Below are 18,085 nucleotides of genomic sequence, written 5' to 3'. Positions count from 1 at the left end.
TGAATTTTGTGTTTTCCTTGCTTACCACTGCCAAACAAAATCAGCAGAGTTTTTTTTTTTTTCTTTAATTTAGGGCATAAAATCTTCCTTGTAGAGAATGATTTACCAGGACTTTAAAAAACATTCTTTGAAGTCAAAGGAAAAAGACTTTTGTGAAGATGGTAGAGGGAAAGCTATGACGTTGAGGGGGAGTCCTCACTTGACCTCGTGGAATTGGCTGCCTGCTAACTGCTGTGCAGTCTTGGGCAAGGGGCCTACATCTCCGAGCCTCAGTTTCTATGTCCGTGACATAAGAGGTTGGACCAGGGAATCCCTTGAAAGCTTCCGCATCTGCAGCCCTTCCCACAGTTCACTGCCGCAGGTCTCCTGCATCCTTCTGGAGCATTAGATTGAGTACAGCTGTGCAGCACCACAGCTGCGCGTGCTTGAGGAACTGTCAGCTGCAGGGGTGGAAGCTTCCTCTTTGCCTCCAGCAGGCTGAAGCAGGAGCAAGGGCAGAAACTTCCGAAAGGAGATTTGTCTCAAAATAGAGGACCCAGCCTCAGAGCACCTCGCCTTTGAACAAAAAGACTGGATGAAGCCCAGGCATTTTCACACAAAGCTGAGATGCTTATCATTTTTTTTTTTAAAGATTTATTCATTTTATTACAGCCAGATATACAGAGAGGAGGAGAGACAGAGAGGAAGATCTTCCGTCCGATGATTCACTCCCCAAGTGAGCCGCAACGGGCCGGTGCGCGCCGATCCAAAGCTGGGAACCAGGAACCTCTTCCGGGTCTCCCACGCGGGTGCAGTGTCCCAAAGCCTTGGGCCGTCCTCGACTGCTTTCTCAGGCCACAAGCAGGGAGCTGGATGGGAAGTGGAGCTGCCGGAATTAGAACCGGCGCCCATATGGGATCCCGGGGCTTTCAAGGCGAGGACTTTAGCCGCTAGGCCACGCCACCAGGCCCGATGCTTATAATTTAATAGGGCCACCGTGGAGATAGAAACAATAGGGCAGAAGTGGGATACATCTTAGCAGTACAGCCAATGGGACACTTGGGATAAAGGGCGAGAGGAATCAGGGATACCTCCAAGCCTTCAGGAATTTTCCAAGACAAGGGAAATGGGGTTCAATGGGAACAGCAACTTCACCGTGAGCCTATTAGGCTGGTGGGGGGCACTGCATGTCTTTGTGCCATAGCAAACAGGCAGCCATGCTGTGTACTGAGAGGTGCGACGTTGGCTAACCTGCTCTTCCATGATCCATTCCAGCCTCCGAAAACGATCTGCTCAACAAGCGCCTGAAGCTCGATTATGAGGAAATCACTCCTTGTCTTAAAGAGGTGACTGCAGTGTGGGAAAAGATGCTCGGCACTCCGGGCCGGGCAAAGATCAAGTTTGACATGGACAGAATGCACTCGGCTGTCGGGCAAGGTGAGTTTTGTTAGGAATCGCCTGATCAGCGTCACCCTTCATTGGTCATTAGGTAGAACTGTGGAATTAAAAAAAAAAATCTCAATTCTAATTTTGGTGGCATCTCTCCTTTACACATGTTACATATGCACTGTTTTCTGAGAGAGTTAACGAAGTTTTTTCTACTATAGTCCTATGGTTTTTTTTTTAACTTTTCCCCATATTTTGATAGCATCAATTTTAGTAACAATAGGTGGTCATTGCTGGGCAAGACTTTGCCCCTTCTATGGATAAGGACACAGAGCAACTGGAAGTGGCTCAGGCAATAGAGCTGGGCTCACAGTTCCGCTTGCTGGGGTTCTACCCACCACACTGCACTGCCTCCACTTGAATCATAGCCTGCCAGTACTGTTCTCAGAAACCAGACACAGGTGTAGTGATGAAGACTTCAGCGTCAAAACTGACAACTGCTTTTCACATGCCCTCTGGCAGCCTTCCTTGCCTTTCTGAGCCCTTCCCTGCTGCCTGGTGAAGGGAGAGGTGTGGCTGTCACAGAGGATCTTAGAGCCATCTGCCTGTTGCCTGTACTGATAGCAGTTGCAGCCTTGTGCTGCTGCCAAATGGTCCCAGATTACAGTTTGGAAAAAGGAAGAAGCGGAGAAAATGATGTGGCTTTTCTTCCTTAGTCCCAGTTGACTGTATGGCAGTATTCCTTTTATGGAAGACAGCTGGTGCAGGTGTCTGAGCTTCTTAGAAGGCTGGCAGCTGGCAGCTGGCTGCTTGTGTGTTTTATGCTGCTGTTGTGCACTCTGTGAGGGGGACTGATGAGAGCATCCGAGAAATCTAGACCCTGGGTGGTGACACTGAGCGTGGATGATGGGACAGTTTATAGACTTGGGTGGACTGCAGCCAAGTAGGAATATCCCCCTGACTCCCCAGCTTGGCCAGATCACTTTACTCTCCTCTAAGCTGCTTTCAACACACAGATTTCTCGATGCCAAGCAAATGACTGCCGTTGTCTGATTTGTGAGTCACATTTTAAAAGTGAGATTGAAGAAAACCTTTGCTTTTGACCTTGCAAGGCCTTTGAAAAACTCACCCAGGATGCATTTTACAGATGTCCAGGTTCTGGGCAGGCTGCCGTACTGCCTGGCTCACCTGGCTGGCCCTAGGGAGGATGGTTGTCCTGTTAAAATCATCCATAACCTTCCTCCCTCTGCACTTTGAACAGTTGGGAAACTGTATGTGCAATATGATTATGTTTTTTTTTTCCAATTTCTTCTTATACCATTTGCACTTTCAAAAACTTCTGTTTTCTTTTAAATGTGATTATATCTTACGTTCCAAATAAGTAATGATGGAAAGCAGTGTTTGCAAGCGGTATGGCGCCCTGCCCACCTGGGACCCTGTCTGCAGCCAGTCTGCTTTCATTCCTGCTCTCGGGTTTGCCTACAGGCTGTGCGTAGGCTGCACCTCCAGTGCCTCTGCTGGGTTAGGAGCAAAGGCCAAAGCACGTGCTGGTCATTCCCAGAAAAAACACCAGGTCCCGTCTGCATGGCCGTTTGCTTTGTATCACAGAATCTGAGCTTGCTCTTGAATACCAGACTACATAGTGCTGTCCAGTGACACTGCCAAAGTTCTTTTTCCAAAAAGAAGTCTGATAAGATAATAGGAATGATTTATTAATCAAGAGGAAACTGGACATATCATAACTTGGGAAAAATTTCCAGTTTGAAAGAGAAACTACTTCATGAAAAAGCCCCACTATAAATCACTCACAGTGTTGTTTTCCAGATGACATTCATTTCTCAATAGGAATTAAAGTATTAGGGATTTGTGTACACGTGCATGTGTGTCTATGTGTATGAACTCAAGATATATCCCTGAGGTGGAAGAGTATGAAAAGGTATAACAAAAAGGCAAGAATTAAGGGCGGGCGTTGTGGGGCAGTGGGTTAAGTTGCCGCCTGTGAAACCAGCCTCGCATATGCCCAGCTGCTACTCAGCCTCCAGTCTGCTCCCTGCTGATGCACCCAGGAAGATGAGCTTGGGCCCCTGCTGCCCACATGGGAAAGTTGGAGCTCCAAATTCCTGTTTTCAGTCTGGCCCTGGCCTTTTGGGCTCTGTGTGTGTGTGTGTGTGTTTTGTCTCAATCTCTCTTTCAAAGGAACAGTTAAATGAACAAGCAAAAATCACATATCAAGGTGTACTAGTTTCCTATTGCTACCATGGCAAATTACTCCTAAACTGGTGGCTAGAACAACAGAAATTTCACTCTTGCAGTTCTGACCCAAAGTCAAGGTGTCAGCACGGCTGTGCTGGCCTCTTCTGGTTTCTGTGGGCTGCCAGCGTTCCGTGACACCATCAGAATCCCTCCATCTCGGCCCCCATGGTCGCTCTTCTCTGGATCAATTGATCAGTCTTTCTCTCTCTTTTTTCCCCTTCCTTCCTTCCATTCCTTCCTTTCTAAGATTTATTTATTTTTATTGGAAAGGCAGATTTACAAAGGAAAAGTGAGGCAGAAGGAAGATCTTGTGCCTGTTGGTTCACTCTCAGAGTGGCCACAACCGCCAAAGCTGAGCCAATCTGAAGCCAGGAGCCATGAGTTTCCTCTGGGTCTCACAAATGGGTACAGGGTCCCAAGTCTTTGGGCCATTCTTCTCTGCTTTCCCAGGCCATAAACAGGGCGCTGGATGTGAAGTGGAACAGCCAGGACATGAACCAGTGCTTCCAGGTGAGGATTAGGCAATTGTACCATTGTGCTGGTCTCTCTGGTTTTGTTTTGTTTTTTGTTTGTTTTTTAATATAAGGGTATTATTATATCTGTAGAGACCCTGTTCTCAAGTTATGTGACAGTCACAGGTCCCAAGAATTGGGAAATGGACCTGTCTTAGGAGGGTACACTGTTTAGCTCACTGCACAGGATGGTAGGGGAATGCTGGGATAAGCACTTAGAAACATTGCAGGCTGTGGTCATGACTAATGCTGGCCCTGTTTTTCTCCTACAGTCTGCAGACAACAGACATACTTCGTATTAAGAATCTCTGAGAGGCAACAGGGTATTTTGTCAAAAGTTTGTGGATCTGTCAATAAATGAACTCAGTTACTCCTCAATGCAAACCCACACATGTTCATTTCAGTCACTTCCGCTAGCATACGTCTGAGTAGCAGCCTTATATGGTGATTCCAACACGAGGAACATTGAGCCTCTATCCCTATGCTGCGGACCTGGAGCTTGGCTTCTATTAGGCTGCTAGCCTACACTCCTCACCCCACCTCCAGCAGTGGAAAAATATCCAGTGGTTCCCTAGAGCTTTTGCTCTTTGTTTGTCGTCGTATTTATGTATGAAATTTTGAATTTTATTTTTAACTAAATTGCATTGGATTTAACCTTTCACTGACTCTCCTGGCCTGGCTGCCAGCTGCCCCGCCCCGCAGGCACTCTTGTACCCAGTAGGCAATGGCAGGCTCATTTCTGAGTTTGTTTGCCTGACTGGTCCTTTTGTTCAATTCCTTTCCCGCATCTTTAAGGCTTGGCTCAAGCAGAGGGTTCCACGCAAGCCTGATTGCTCGCTTAGAAGCAGGCCCACTGGCCTCTGGCTGAGCTCCCCCTCACTCTGCTCCTGTCCCTTTGGTGAGACCATGTTTGCATTGTAGTTTTTGCCTGTTTGGGTCTGAGTTCCCTGGGTTGCTATTAACTGGCACTGGCTAGGGGGTGCCTGCCATTTTTATCAGTTTCTGCTTCGCAGAGAGTGGCTGAGGGGGAATAGAGTACCTGTTCGAGAAGTGAGAGGACGGGGAAGGGACTGGAGGAGAATGGAAGGGGGACCCCTATGGGTCGGTAAGGAGGCTGACCTTTGGTCACTTCCCTACTGCTCCTGTGCTATTCATTGATGATGGAACAAGGATTCTGACCAATGGACTGAACTCATTATTAAGTTGCGTTTGGCACCCTCTGAATTTCCTGTTCCTCTGTTTAAAGGTGTCCCACGTCATCATCGGGGTGAAATCTGGAAATTTCTGGCAGAGCAGTTCCACCTGAAGCATCCGTTCCCCAGCAAACAGCAACCGAGGGATGTGCCATACAAAGAACTCCTAAAGCAGCTGACATCCCAGCAGCACGCCATCCTCATCGACCTCGGTAAGGCTGCACGACATACAATGAAAATGGAGATTTCTCTCTCTCTGGGAAAGCATGGGGAGATAGTCTGAGATGTGGAGTGATCTGGCTGCTGGTTTTTTGTTTCAGCAACCTTGGAATAGTCCCAGATGGCTCCTTCAGGTGCATAACTGTGTGTGTTGTGGAGGTAGCCTATTATCCCCACTTGGCATGGAGAGGCCAGCCATCAAAGCTGTAGTCACAACTCGGGCTCAGCCTAGCAATGTACAGGTCATGGGGAGGCTGTGACATCAGCCAAAGGAATGTTCTGGAAAACAACAGGTGTCTGGAACCACTCCTTCCCTAGCTCTTCTGCTTACAGATAGAATTCATTGGAAAAAAATTGTAGGACGCAGTGCATGTGCACGCCTTGACTTCATCTTGGAAACATCATCTGGTCTCCCGAACAATTTAAAAACTCAGAGATGGACACTGTGCATTGGGCACGTACAGATACATCAGAGGATCTAGACAGTGGACTTAAGAGACAATTTTGGTGGAAAATATTTTTGAAACGTGTGTATCATTTTTGTATTACACATGTTTCCACAAGTTTTCTGAGGACTCCGCCAAGCTTGGAGAGTTGGCTGCATGAAGCCCATGGCCCTGCTCCCAGAACACCTGTTCTGCGTTGCTGTGGCTGCTCAAAGCTTCCCAGGGGCAACCCTCAGGCCTGGCTCTGTGAGGCTCCCTGTGCAGGGAGCAGTGTGAGCAGGAGCATTGCCCTGTGTCAGGGTCACACAGTGAATCTCTGTTCATTTCAGTCTCCCTGAGGTCTGAGCGCAGGCATCATCTCACAGACACCTCTGGCCTGGCCCTCACTCTTTGCTGTGTGGTGATGGTCACATTCATTGTTGCTGCCATCATCATTAGTTGAAGCTACCACTTGCCCTTGCCTTGGGCCAGTTGTGTGTCAAGTCCCCTAAATGACAGTCTTTTGCCCTCACAGCACTGTCCCATCCCTGTTCATAGCTGAGAAAAACTGAAGAACAGAAGGGTTGAGTGAGTCGCTCAGAGTGACACAGTTTGCTGCTGAGCAAGGGACTAGGTGGAATGGGAGGTACAGCATGACACCCCCATCTTAGGCAGCCTTCCCAGCAGCCCTGGGAAATGGGCCCTGTACCTTCTCTCAGAAACTGAGAAGCACTTGGGGCCCGGCGGCATGCCTAGTGGCTAAAGTCCTCACCTTGAAAGCCCTGGGATCCCATATGGGCGCCGATTCTAATCCCGGCAGCTCCACTTCCCATCCAGCTCCCTGCTTGTGGCCTGGGAAAGCAGTTGAGGACGGCCCAATGCATTGGGACCCTGCACCCGCGTGGGAGACCCGGAAGAGGTTCCTGGTTCCCGGCTTTGGATCGGCGCGCACCGGCCTGTTGCGGCTCACTTGGGGAGTGAAACATCGGAGGGAAGATCTTCCTCTCTGTCTCTCCTCCTCTGTGTATATCTGACTTTCCAATAACAATAAATCTTAAAAAAAAAAAAAAAAGAAACTGAGAAACAGTTTTGAAACAAAGACACTGAGACACAGAGAAGCTCAGTCAGCTAAGACCTACACCAGCTGCTCCTGCCCTCCAAGCCTAGGAGTCCCATGTCACTGTGGGAAGGGATGACTGGCAAGACCTGGCTAGGGCTCACAGATCAGGGTACCTTCCATGGTGCTGGCACCCAGCTGGCCTGCTGCTCTCCAAGAAAGCTGTTTCATCAGTTGGCCATAGATGTATTGGCTAGTGTGATAAGTACCAGAAAAGACGACAGTACATTATTGTCCTGAGCAATGATGTGAGAGCTGGAGGGTGGCCTGCAGGCTGAGAGGGCATGGGGACAGGCAGTTCGCCCTGCTTCTCCCCCCTCAGCGGGGAGGATGGGCTGTTTGAAATGGGTTTCCCTCCTCTGGGACTCAGTGTCAGTAGCTGCTGCTGCAGGAAGAATGGGGCAGCAGAGCTGGTGCGTTGCTTTGTGCTTCTACTTGATGTAATTCACCAAGAATGCACAACAACCCACCTAGTGTGTGCAGGAACAGAAACCCTAATCCAGTGGTGTGCTGGTGGCTGACCCACAGCGGCCTCTTCCCAACCCTTCCAACAGGCCGCAGCGAGCAGTGTTCACAGCTTTAAGTGGTGTAAGCGCTCCTGCGGCCAGGCTGACACTGCCAGCCAACCTATGTCCCTGATGGTGCTGCTGAAAAGGAGTGTGCGCAGCAGGTGCGGGACACAGGAAAGGGTTCCTGGGCCTAACAGGCCCATGGCAGAGCCCTCTGCTGAACCTCCTGACCACGCCCATCAGCACTGATTCCACAGAATACTCTTGAGGAACATTCAGACCTTCAGGAAGACCACCTTCCGGTGGGGAGAAGCACAAGGCAGCTGATGAGCACGCTGTGTGCAGTTCTCAGGAATGAAAAAGGCTGCCTGTTTTTCCTCTTCGAGGAGCCTTCTCCTGTTTCAGATCCTGCTCAGTGCTGAGCGCAGCAGCTTGAGAAGTGGGGGGTCCCAGATCTTCATTCAGGAAGGAGTCTTGGAGGTCAGGAAGGAAGGGGGGACCTAGGCCCTGGGAGTTAGAAGGCCAGGGTGGGAACTAGTTTGCCACTAGGACCATGGGAAACACCATGCAGGTGTCTCCCCATCCCTGGGGAAAACGAGAAGGCAGAGACCTGTCAGTCAGCTCCTCACAGCCAGAACAGCTTTGCAGGGCACAGCTGGCCCTCACACAGTAGCTGCGACTTGGTCAATGAAACTGAGACAAGGAGGCCTCACGTCAGCTCAATTCAGGTGGGCGCTGTGGTCAGGTGGTGTGTGGGAGGGGACCCCATGGAATTTCTTTTGAGGAGCTTGTAGAAACCGCCTGGAGAGGCCACCCTGCTTGGACTGGTGTTGACACAGCATTCCTTGGGGGGTGGAATGACCTGGGATGGGCGTGCCCAATGAGCCCCCATGCGATTCCTGCTTGGAAACTTCTGGACAAAAATATTTCATCTTCACCCTCTGGAAAAGGATGAGATTTATCCTGGAAAGACATCTCCTAGATGACGGGAAAGTCCTTAGGAATGCTTGGAGCACTCCCCCAGAATGAAGGAGTGCATCAGGAGTGTCTGGGTGGTGGTGGCCTCGCAGGGCCTCCCAGCAGCTTCAGGCTCCCAGGGTGCTGTCTTTTTAATAAGAGCAAGAGGGCTTCTTTGAGCTCATGTTTGACTCTCCCCATGCAGTTTCAACCTCCTTTTGTGTGTGAAGCAGACTTTAGAGAGAAGATTGAAGTTCAAAAGACCTGTTTTGTGGGAGACATACAGACCCTGTGTTCTGATGTGTTTGTAGGGGAGGCATTACCATTTTTTACCTGTTTTCCGTCTAGGGCGGCAGAAGCACGGTGTTTTCCCTAAGCTGAAGCCTGGCCGAGCCAGTGTTCTCCAAGGGGCGTGCGGCCTTCTGCCATCAGGGACTGGGGCTGAACTCTTTCCACAGGCTGAACAAGCAGCCCAGTGGCCAGCAGTGTCCTGCTCCTAGTGAGAATCTTTTGAAGGGTTCTCAGTGTGTTCTCACCACGCACTGAGGCTGCAGCCCCTCTGCAGGTGAATAGCATATCCACATGTTCTTGTTCTCTCCCGGTTCTAGTTTGGTGCCCGTGAATGGGAGGTGGGCTACAGGCTGCAATTGGCAACACTGCACCATGCAAATGTAGATTGTCAGAGAACTTCGTTAACCCAGCAGGGCTGTTTCCCACCCACGTGGCCTGCTTATATATCTGACTTAATAGAATCATTTGGATTATCATCTTCTCTTCAATCTGTGTGGTTATGTTTTCAAAAAGTTGGTGGGAAAGTACAATGGAAAGGTACCTAGCTTTGTACAAAAAGTTTTTAAATCTTTACCTATGAGAGGTCTTTAGAAAGTTCACAGAAACGTGTATTATGAAAAAAAGTAAATGGTTTTAAAATTTTTTATACTCAAACTTCTCATATTTAGTTTCATTTTCTCCTGAAGTTTTGGAAGTACCCTCTAACATAAAGAAAAAGACAGGTCCCCATGCACCCCTAAAAGGGTCTCAAAGACCACCCGAAACTGTTGGACCTGATGAGAACCATCCACCTGGCAGAGCATGAGCAGGGAGGAATGCCTTCCCGAGTCCAGCCGCGTGGAAGACGTCTGCCGTACACTGTCACTCTTAGCCTGTTAACTAGGAGCTGAACCTCAGAGAGACTTAGGGCTCTTTGCCTGCTGGCTGATGGTCCTTGGGAGCCCCCACCCGAGCACCAGCCCTCTGGGCATTGGGGAGGGCCCTGCAGCTTGCTGGAAGCCATGCTGAGCTTAGGTTTGTGCAGAACACATGCTGAAACTGCCGCATTGCACACACAGTCCATCTGAGTAGTAATTAAAGATCTGAAAGTTTAGGCTGTGCAGATATTTTGGAGGCTCTAGTTTCTGTAATGGTTTTTTATTATTATTATTACTATTTATTTTGTAATGGTTTTATTTTGTTACTGCTTGGAATTCATATCAGCTTTCTGTTTTACCTGCTTATGAATTCCACATATGGTGAAAATCAGTTGCTGGGATGTGTGGGTTTTTTAACCTGTGGAAGTCTCAGAGATTTTCAGGCTCCTGTGGCACATTGTAGCTAACAGAATAGTAGTTCTGCAAGGCAATTCCTCGAGCTGACATTTTTGCATATGTAGTATACTTGTGTTACATGCATGCCTGCTCTTTTTCTCTTTTTCTGTCTTGGTTGGGGTGTGGTGGATAAAATGCATGTGGTGGATCTACAGAGTGGTGCATGAGACAGCAGAGCCGTCATGGCAGCCATCCACATCAGGCATTGTGCTGGCGCCACCACCTATGCAGCCGCCTGTGCAAAGTGTGCCTTCTGCCCTCTCCAGAAGAGGCGGCTGATCTGCAGAGAAGCCAGCAGCTGCTCACCCCAGAGATTGGTGTTTGTGCATGGCTGGACGTTCAGGTGCAGCGGCAGCTCTAGCTCCTTCCCTCAAAGCCCTGTTAGCACACACACTGAGCAGAAGTGAGTGCCCATCCTCACTGCAGCTGGTCAGCTTCGTGTGCTGAACAGGGTGGTGTGGAAGTCGATTTATGCTGCACTCCAACTTCTGAAGGTTTTCTCACCTGCAGGATGGTGGATTTCTGGCTCAGCTCAGTAGGCTTTCTTTGCTCTTAATCACAGTGAGCGTGTGTCCCTTTCACAGGACGAACCTTTCCAACACATCCCTACTTCTCTGCCCAGCTTGGAGCCGGCCAGCTGTCGCTCTACAACATTTTGAAGGCCTACTCACTTCTAGACCAGGAAGTGGGGTACTGCCAGGGTCTCAGCTTTGTAGCAGGCATCTTACTGCTGCATATGAGCGAGGAAGAAGCATTTCGAATGCTCAAGTTTCTAATGTTTGACATGGGCCTGCGGAAACAGTATCGGCCGGACATGATTATCTTACAGGTAAGGAGCCTCTCTTGTGTCCTTGGAAACAGAGGTGCAGGTGCACCTGAGGTGTGTTCCACCATTAGTACTGTAGCCACTGTTGTTGCCAAGTGCTGACTCTGGGCTAGGTCCTGCCCCCGTGTCGCATGTGTGTTTGCCTTTGTAATAACTCACAGGAAGGCACCATTCATTGGCTCACTGTGTAGGTGGGAAACCTTAAGACCCAGAAAGGTAGGTCATCAGGCAGGTCACACAGCAAGCAAGTGTAAGCCCCAACCTGTTGACTCCCTGCAGGCACCTTCCTGTGTAATGGCTAGGTGGTCTGTTCCCCAGTCTCCCTGTTGCCTTCCAGGAGTCAGATCCAGTGTGCTAGCCTGGGAGAAGCTCATCCTGTTGGCCTGTCCTATCCGTTTCTCCCACCTCAGGCGCAGCATGTCACGTTATCTTGTCTCTCCTTTGACACAGCAGAGTTACTGCCAGGATTTACTTTTTTGTTACTCCTTTACCCCTTAGCATGTAAGCTTTGTGAGAGGGAGCTTATTGGTCTTGGAGCCGTATAGCTAGATTTTCCAGCACAGTGGCAGGATGAAGTGTGCACCCAGCCCAGATAGGCATACAGCACATAATGACACGCATTCATGAGGGTCCACTTAGTGGTCCTGTAAGATTATGTCACCTAGTGACATCGTGAATCTAGGTGAGTACACCCTATGATTGCACGATGATTTCACGGCGTGCTTTCCAGAATGTGGAACCATTGTTAGGTGATAAATGAGCATGTTTTGTGAATGAATGAGTCTCTTGTTAGACACCAGGCACAGCGATGTGTCCTGGAGGGCCAAATGTGGCTGCTCGTGGCTGTCAGGGGCGGGGAGGGCTCTGGGTGCCAGGAGCGCTCCTAAATGCAGCTTGCGGTGCTGGGACCCATGTTTCTGTGTTGTCGAACTACCAGAATTCTGTCTTTTTAGGAACCTTGCAGGCAGGGGGCCTTGGGAAGCTTGCACACTCTGTTGGAGAGCAGCAAACTCTGTGACTGAAGCCCCTGATCTCCATCCTAGCACAGCGACCCTGTGAACATCAGTCTCTTACAGGGAGCCACCCCAGCCCATTCAGGGCACTTCCTGTCCTCATCTAACCTAACCCTGTTAGGTTCCTCCTGCACTCCCTCCCTGGGCTTCAGCCCCCCACCCCCCGCCCCCGCAGCTGTCAGCGGGGAGCGCAACTTTTGAGTTTTGTGTCCTTTGGTCAGCTGCAGGACTCTGAGTGTCATAACCTTGGCTGATGAGACTCTTAGATATGGAAGAGCCGCAGGAGGATTGCCTTGTCTGAATCTCTGACAACTGTTTGGACTTTTGTTGCAGTTTGTGCGGGACATAGCCAGCTTGTGGCATCCCAGTAGGATTCTGACATTCTCTGGGTGATTAGTTCAGGCTCAGTCTGGGCACCTGGGGCTTGTGCGAGCCGTGGGACTCATTGTGGGGCCACCGGGGCCAGGAGTGAGCTTCTTGCCAGCACCTTGTCATCCTCCCAGGAAGCAGCCCTTGCAGTAGGAGTTGAGCTGGAGTTGGAAAAGCTCTTTGCTCCATCATAAGAAAAACACTTGTTTCCTCAAGTTGCCCAGGATCCATATATAGGTTGGACAGCCCTCATCTGAAACAGAAGCAAGAAACAATCCAGATTTCCGAGTGTCTGAGTGTTTTACATTCTCATCGGTTTTTCCAGTGGAGCTCCAAACTCGGAAGCCTTTTGAGCATTCCGTTAATTGAGGGGTACTCAGCCCTATCTCAAGTGTTCTAATCCTGAGGAAAGCATACTTCTCTCACCTGTGGCTGTGCCCAAATCGGGTGAATCAGGAGTTCAGGCAGTGGGTTTCATGTAATGTTTAGAGCTGTGGTGGTTGCACACCCTGGAGAGCAGCGTGGCCCCGTGGCAGGCGCGGACTTCTCAGCCCCGTGGGTGTCTGTCTCTGCAGATCCAGATGTACCAGCTCTCGCGGCTACTCCACGACTACCACCGAGACCTGTACAATCACCTGGAAGAGCATGAGATCGGCCCCAGCCTCTACGCCGCGCCCTGGTTCCTCACCGTGTTTGCCTCACAGTTCCCACTGGGATTTGTTGCCAGAGTCTTTGGTGAGCATTTCTTTTTACTGTGTTTGCCAGAGCCCACCATCAGGTGGGTTCCACATCAGACGAACCCCCACCGTGGCCCGTGGTGATCTGCTTGCTGGTGTCCCCGTGTCTGATGCCAGCATGGGGTGCTGCTGCTTGGCTAGGTGTTGCCGAGGGTGGACTCTGTGACTTGCAAGTATTGCTGACCTCAAAACAGTCCCGGGGCTTCTGTGGAGGCTTTCATCCTGTCAACTGTGGGTCAGGCTCCATCCACGACAAGGTCACCCCAGGGCAGGTGGCAGAAGGCGCAGCCAAGGAGCCCCAGATGCTTTCTCCCCGTGACTCAGCCTCTGGCCTTGACTGTGTGCCCAACAGTTCACCATGGCTCTGATCATACCTGCCCTTCTCCCCCTGCCCTTCCCAGCTCTGTCTTGCCGGTCGGCTTTCTAAGAACGTCAGCTGTCTATGTTCCGACAGTACCCACGCGCAGACTCGGTGAACTGCCCTGCCACAGCAGGGTCAGGGCTGTGCTCCTGCTTAGAGAACCACGGAATACCATGTGCAGGGTAGCTAGCTTCTCAGTTTCTTTTCCCTGCTTCAAAATGTAAGGATTACAGTAGAGGCCATGTTGTGACTTAAAAAGCTAAGCTGCCACTGGCATAGCCAGCATCCCTTGTCAGAGCGACAGCTTGAGTGCCAGCTGCTCTGCTGCTATGTTAAAATAGTTATTTATTTGAGAGGCAGAGGGACAGAGGTGAGACAGGCAGAGATTTTTTTTCCATCCACTTGTTCATCTGCCAGGTGACCACAACAGCCTGGGGTGAGCCGGGCTGAAGCAGGAACCAGGGACCTTGTCCCATTTGGGTGGCAGGAGCCCAAGTACTTGGCCTGTCCTCTGCTGCTCCCTCAGGCCCATTAGCAGTGAACTTGATCAGAAGCAGAACACCTGGAACTCAAACTTGTGCTCAGTATAGGGAGTGAGTGCTGCAAGCAGCTGCACCACTATGGCTGCTAGATTTTATTGTTGTTCACATTCATCCATAGGAACCTTTGGATTTACTAGAAGAATTCATGTTTGTAAAATGTAACTTACATATAACTGCTTCCTTTTGCATAAGCATCTCCTCAAATGTATTCTTACTTCATGGCCCTAAAGAGGGGTGCGGGTGGAAATCACTGAAATAAAAACTAGAAACTGTTTCCAAGGAGGGAGTTGGACGTGGCAGTTAAGAAACCACTTGGGACACCCCCACATCCAGTATTACAATGCCTGGGTTGGACTCCTGGCTAGATTTTTATTCCAATTTCCTGCTGATGTGCACCGTCGGAGGCAGCAGGAGATACGTCGGGTACTTGGATCTGTGTGGGGCACGTGGGAGACCTGAGCTGGGGCCCAGGTTCCTGGCTTGGGTCCAGCCCAGCCCCAGCTCCTGAGGGCACTTGGGGAGTAAATCAGCAGATGGGAGCTCTCTCTGTGTGTGTCTGCATTTCAAGTAAAATACATAAAATTTTTAAAGCAAAAATAAAAATGTCTCTTGGTTAAATAAATTATTGGTGAGATTTCATGAACGTTTATACCATAATTCTAAGAAAGAGATCAGTAAAAGCATCAGAATTAGTAACAGAAAACTTAAGACCTTGAGTCACAGATATTAATCTTGCCAGTAATTTGTTTTTTGTTTTTCTTATGGAAATGAAACAAAAATCATTTGCCTACCTTACTCACTTTGTCCCTCATTGTTTACCAATGTGTGTGATGCATGCGGTAAAGGGTGCAGAGTGAGGATCGAAGGCTGGGGAGGCAGTGCCATCGGTTGGCAGATTTGCGAACAGCCCTAGCCTCCAGCTGAGGGTCTGGGGAGAAAATACTAACAAGCCACCTATGTTGTCACTCCCCTGGGCCACCAAAGCTGCTGCCTGAGGTTCTGCTGTGTGGGTAGGTGAAAGACATTTTTAAAAGCAAACTCGGCTTTGGAAACAACAGTTGTTTTTTTAAGATTTATTTCTTTGAAACATAGGGTGACCAGAGAGGGAGAGAGAGAGATCTTCTGTCCATGGGTTCTGTCCCCAGAAGTCCACATGAGGCAGGTCTAACCCTCACCAAAGCCGGGAGCCGGGAACAGCATCTGGGTCTCCCAGTAAAGAGCAGAAGTCTGAGTTCTTGAGCCATCACCTGCTGCCTCCCAAACGTTAGTAGGAAGGTGCACCAGAAGCGGAGTAGCCGGGACTCGAAAGGGCCCTGTGATGTGGAACACCAGTGAACATCGCAAACAATGTGTTAACCCTTGGGCACCTCAGTCCCTGCCTGGTTCAGTGATGGGGAGCACCATGGAGCCTGTTCTGATGAGTGCATTAGCAAGGGCTGACACCAGGAGAAGCAAACTCCTTGTTCCTTATGATGCAGACAGTGGTGGGTCCTGGAGTTCTTTGTACATTATACCTGAAGATCCATTGTCTGGAATTCTTGGATCCCGCAGGTGTGCCGAGGGGGTTCCTGTCAGGCAGGCCTGGGCTCCTGGGGTTAGAGGCAGGAAGTGGGGGCTCAGGGCAGTGCTGTGGTGTGAGGTCACTGCACAGACCTCTAGTTGTTTTTGCACTATCTGCCCTACCCTTCAGCACTTAAAAACAAGTTTAGTAGGTTGCACAGAAAAGATAGGTCTTTAAAATCTATTTCTATATTTAGCACTTGTGTTGGACAGACCTGCCTGTGTTTTGCTCCATGATGGTAGGCTTTTCAGTTTTAACTTCTGAAGCCCTGTTGTCGTCTTATCCTATTTTACTGTAAGCCTTGTAGCCCGGGTAAGCCCTAGAAACAAATGGGCTTTTGTTGACTCATCACTATCTTCAGTATAAGTAGATTTATCAGCTGGCCTCAGCACAGCTCATAGATTACCTAGACTCAAGATTAAGCTGGGAAGGAGGCCAGCGATGGATGCGCCTAGTCCTTTCACGTGGTAATCACGCCTTGCACACACGCCTCAGTCCTTCTGTATGCTGCCGCAGGACGAGAATTCACCCTCTCCCGTGGCTTTCTAGGTGGGTGTAGCAGGGTGTCAGGAGGGATGCTTTTTCCAGCTGATCACCTCTGCCTGGTGACTCACTCCTGGTGGAGGAGGAGGCTCTTGTGGTGTAAGGCTCCTGATGTTTTTCTGTCCGAGGTGCTGCCAAGCAAATGAGAGGAGTTTGGACATGAAAACCAAGGGTTTGGCAAACAGCACAGAACCGCCTGTTACACCGGGAAGACCTCTGAGAAACTTCAAGACAGAAATAGTCCTGGGCAAATAGGATGGTGTACCCAATCAGGACTATGTCCTGTGTGTCCTGAGAATGTGGCCAAGGGAGTTTTTACAGCATCTGTCTATACGACCTTCTTGACCTCTCATGCGCCTTTGCTGCTCCCCACAGGAGTGTGTGGGGGCCACAGCTGGAGGGCTGCACACCCCAGGAGAGTTAAGAGGGCTCATCATCAGTAATGATAGTGGCACACTGTAGGGGCCGAGGAAGAGTGGCTTTCCCACCACAGAGGGCTTCAGATGCAGTCCCCCAGGCCAGGACGCAGTACCAGGGCTGCTGGAGCAGCAGGTGGCTGCCTTGTCAGCAAGTCCTGTGCACAGTGGAGGAGTCTGCCACTGAGCCTCAGCTTCCCTCCACTTCCTGCCTGCTGAAACTCTTGCTTGCTCGAAGTGACTTGAAAAAAAACAAAACAAAACAAAACAAAAGAAGAACCAAAGGCAGAAGGAAAATTCTGTGCTAAGACAGTAAGCTGCAGGGTTGTAGGCAAGGCCACCACGGCTGCAGCTCCTCTGGGCCAATCTCAGCAGTCACTTTTGCACCTGCTTTCCAGAGGCCAAGACCTCGATCACCTTCCCCTGGAGGGTAGTCTCTCATTCCAAAATGCGAACCAACGCATAAGGATCGGAAGGAAGGGTAAAGATAATTGCATGGGGCAGTGTTTTGAATTTGGCTTATACTTTTTTGTTATGATTTTGAGTTATATTCAGTTTCTAGAATTTGCAGGGGCAGGAAAACTGGGTACCACTACTCTACAGGATCCCAGTGTGGTCAGGTCCCTGGAGGTCAGATCCCTTTTCCCCCGCAGAATCCCAGCCTCGCACACTTGTTCCTCCACAGGACGTGAACTTGAAGACCTCTCCAATCCGGCAGAGATTTCTTGGGCAGAGCCTTCCTTGGCCTTGCCATGGGCGTCCAACCCGCTGGCCGTAGGGGCATGATGAGGAGTGCAGTAGCCCTTGTAGTGACCCCTGAGACGGTCAGCATAGCCTCCATGAACCAGGGTCCTTTCCCCTCCAGGTAACCAGCCTGTGCAGGGATCTCACCCCTAACCTGGCTCTGTTTAGCATGGGCTCCCTACCTGTGAGCTGAGCTACATAAAACACAAGAAGGAAGGCCATCTGTGCTCCCAGCATGCTCTGGGTGAAGTTTAGATTAGCTGATCCAGCCCCCTTCCCACTGGCTGTCCTCACTGCTGCACACAGGGCCTGAGCACCCTTACACCAGGCCTCTATAGTTGTACCTGATTCCTACCCAGAGAGATATTGGGGGGCTCTTCAGGCAGTCCCCTTTACATGCATCTTTTATTTATTTTTTTTTAAAGATTTAGTTATTTACTTGAAAATCAGAGTTAGAGATCTTCCATCCACCAGTTCATTTCCCAAATGGCTGCAGCAGCCATAGCTCGGGGCTGAACTGGGCTGAAGCCAAAGGCAAGGAGCCTCATCTAGGTCTCCCATATGGGTGCAGGGACCCAAGTACCTGGGCCATCCTCTGCTGCTTTTCACAGACACCTTAGCAGAGCGCTGGATTGGAAGTAGAGCTGCTGGGACAAACTGATGCCCAACTGGGGTGCTGGCCCCACCCCTACACCAGAGCAAGGCCACTAGGTGTTTCCTGCCTTTCCTAATACCCTGGGCGTAACTGCACCAAATCCCTCCTTCTGGCATCTGGAGTTGCCCCTTTGTGATTTGTGTGTGGCTTAGTTCCCAGGGCCT

At 50.1% G+C, this 18,085-nt stretch overlaps 1 protein-coding gene across 5 annotated transcripts in view; it reads left to right on the top strand.

Annotated features, from left to right (window-relative positions):
* TBC1D1 (TBC1 domain family member 1) overlaps positions 1-18,085 on the top strand; it is a 187,713-nt gene that overhangs the window by 160,058 nt on the left and 9,570 nt on the right. For all 5 annotated transcript variants that reach the window (XM_058670217.1, XM_058670216.1, XM_058670215.1 and 2 more), the window contains 4 exons: positions 1,255-1,416; positions 5,377-5,535; positions 10,739-10,983; positions 12,938-13,097. In XM_058670217.1, coding sequence (XP_058526200.1) covers positions 1,255-1,416; positions 5,377-5,535; positions 10,739-10,983; positions 12,938-13,097 — 726 coding nt within the window. The remainder of the gene's footprint in view (positions 1-1,254; positions 1,417-5,376; positions 5,536-10,738; positions 10,984-12,937; positions 13,098-18,085) is intronic.

The sequence above is a fragment of the Ochotona princeps genome, chromosome 11 (assembly GCF_030435755.1).
Source record: "Ochotona princeps isolate mOchPri1 chromosome 11, mOchPri1.hap1, whole genome shotgun sequence".
Taxonomy (NCBI): Eukaryota; Metazoa; Chordata; class Mammalia; order Lagomorpha; family Ochotonidae; genus Ochotona; species Ochotona princeps.
Note: the sequence above shows the minus strand (reverse complement) of the source record. Positions and strands in the feature narration are given on the sequence as shown.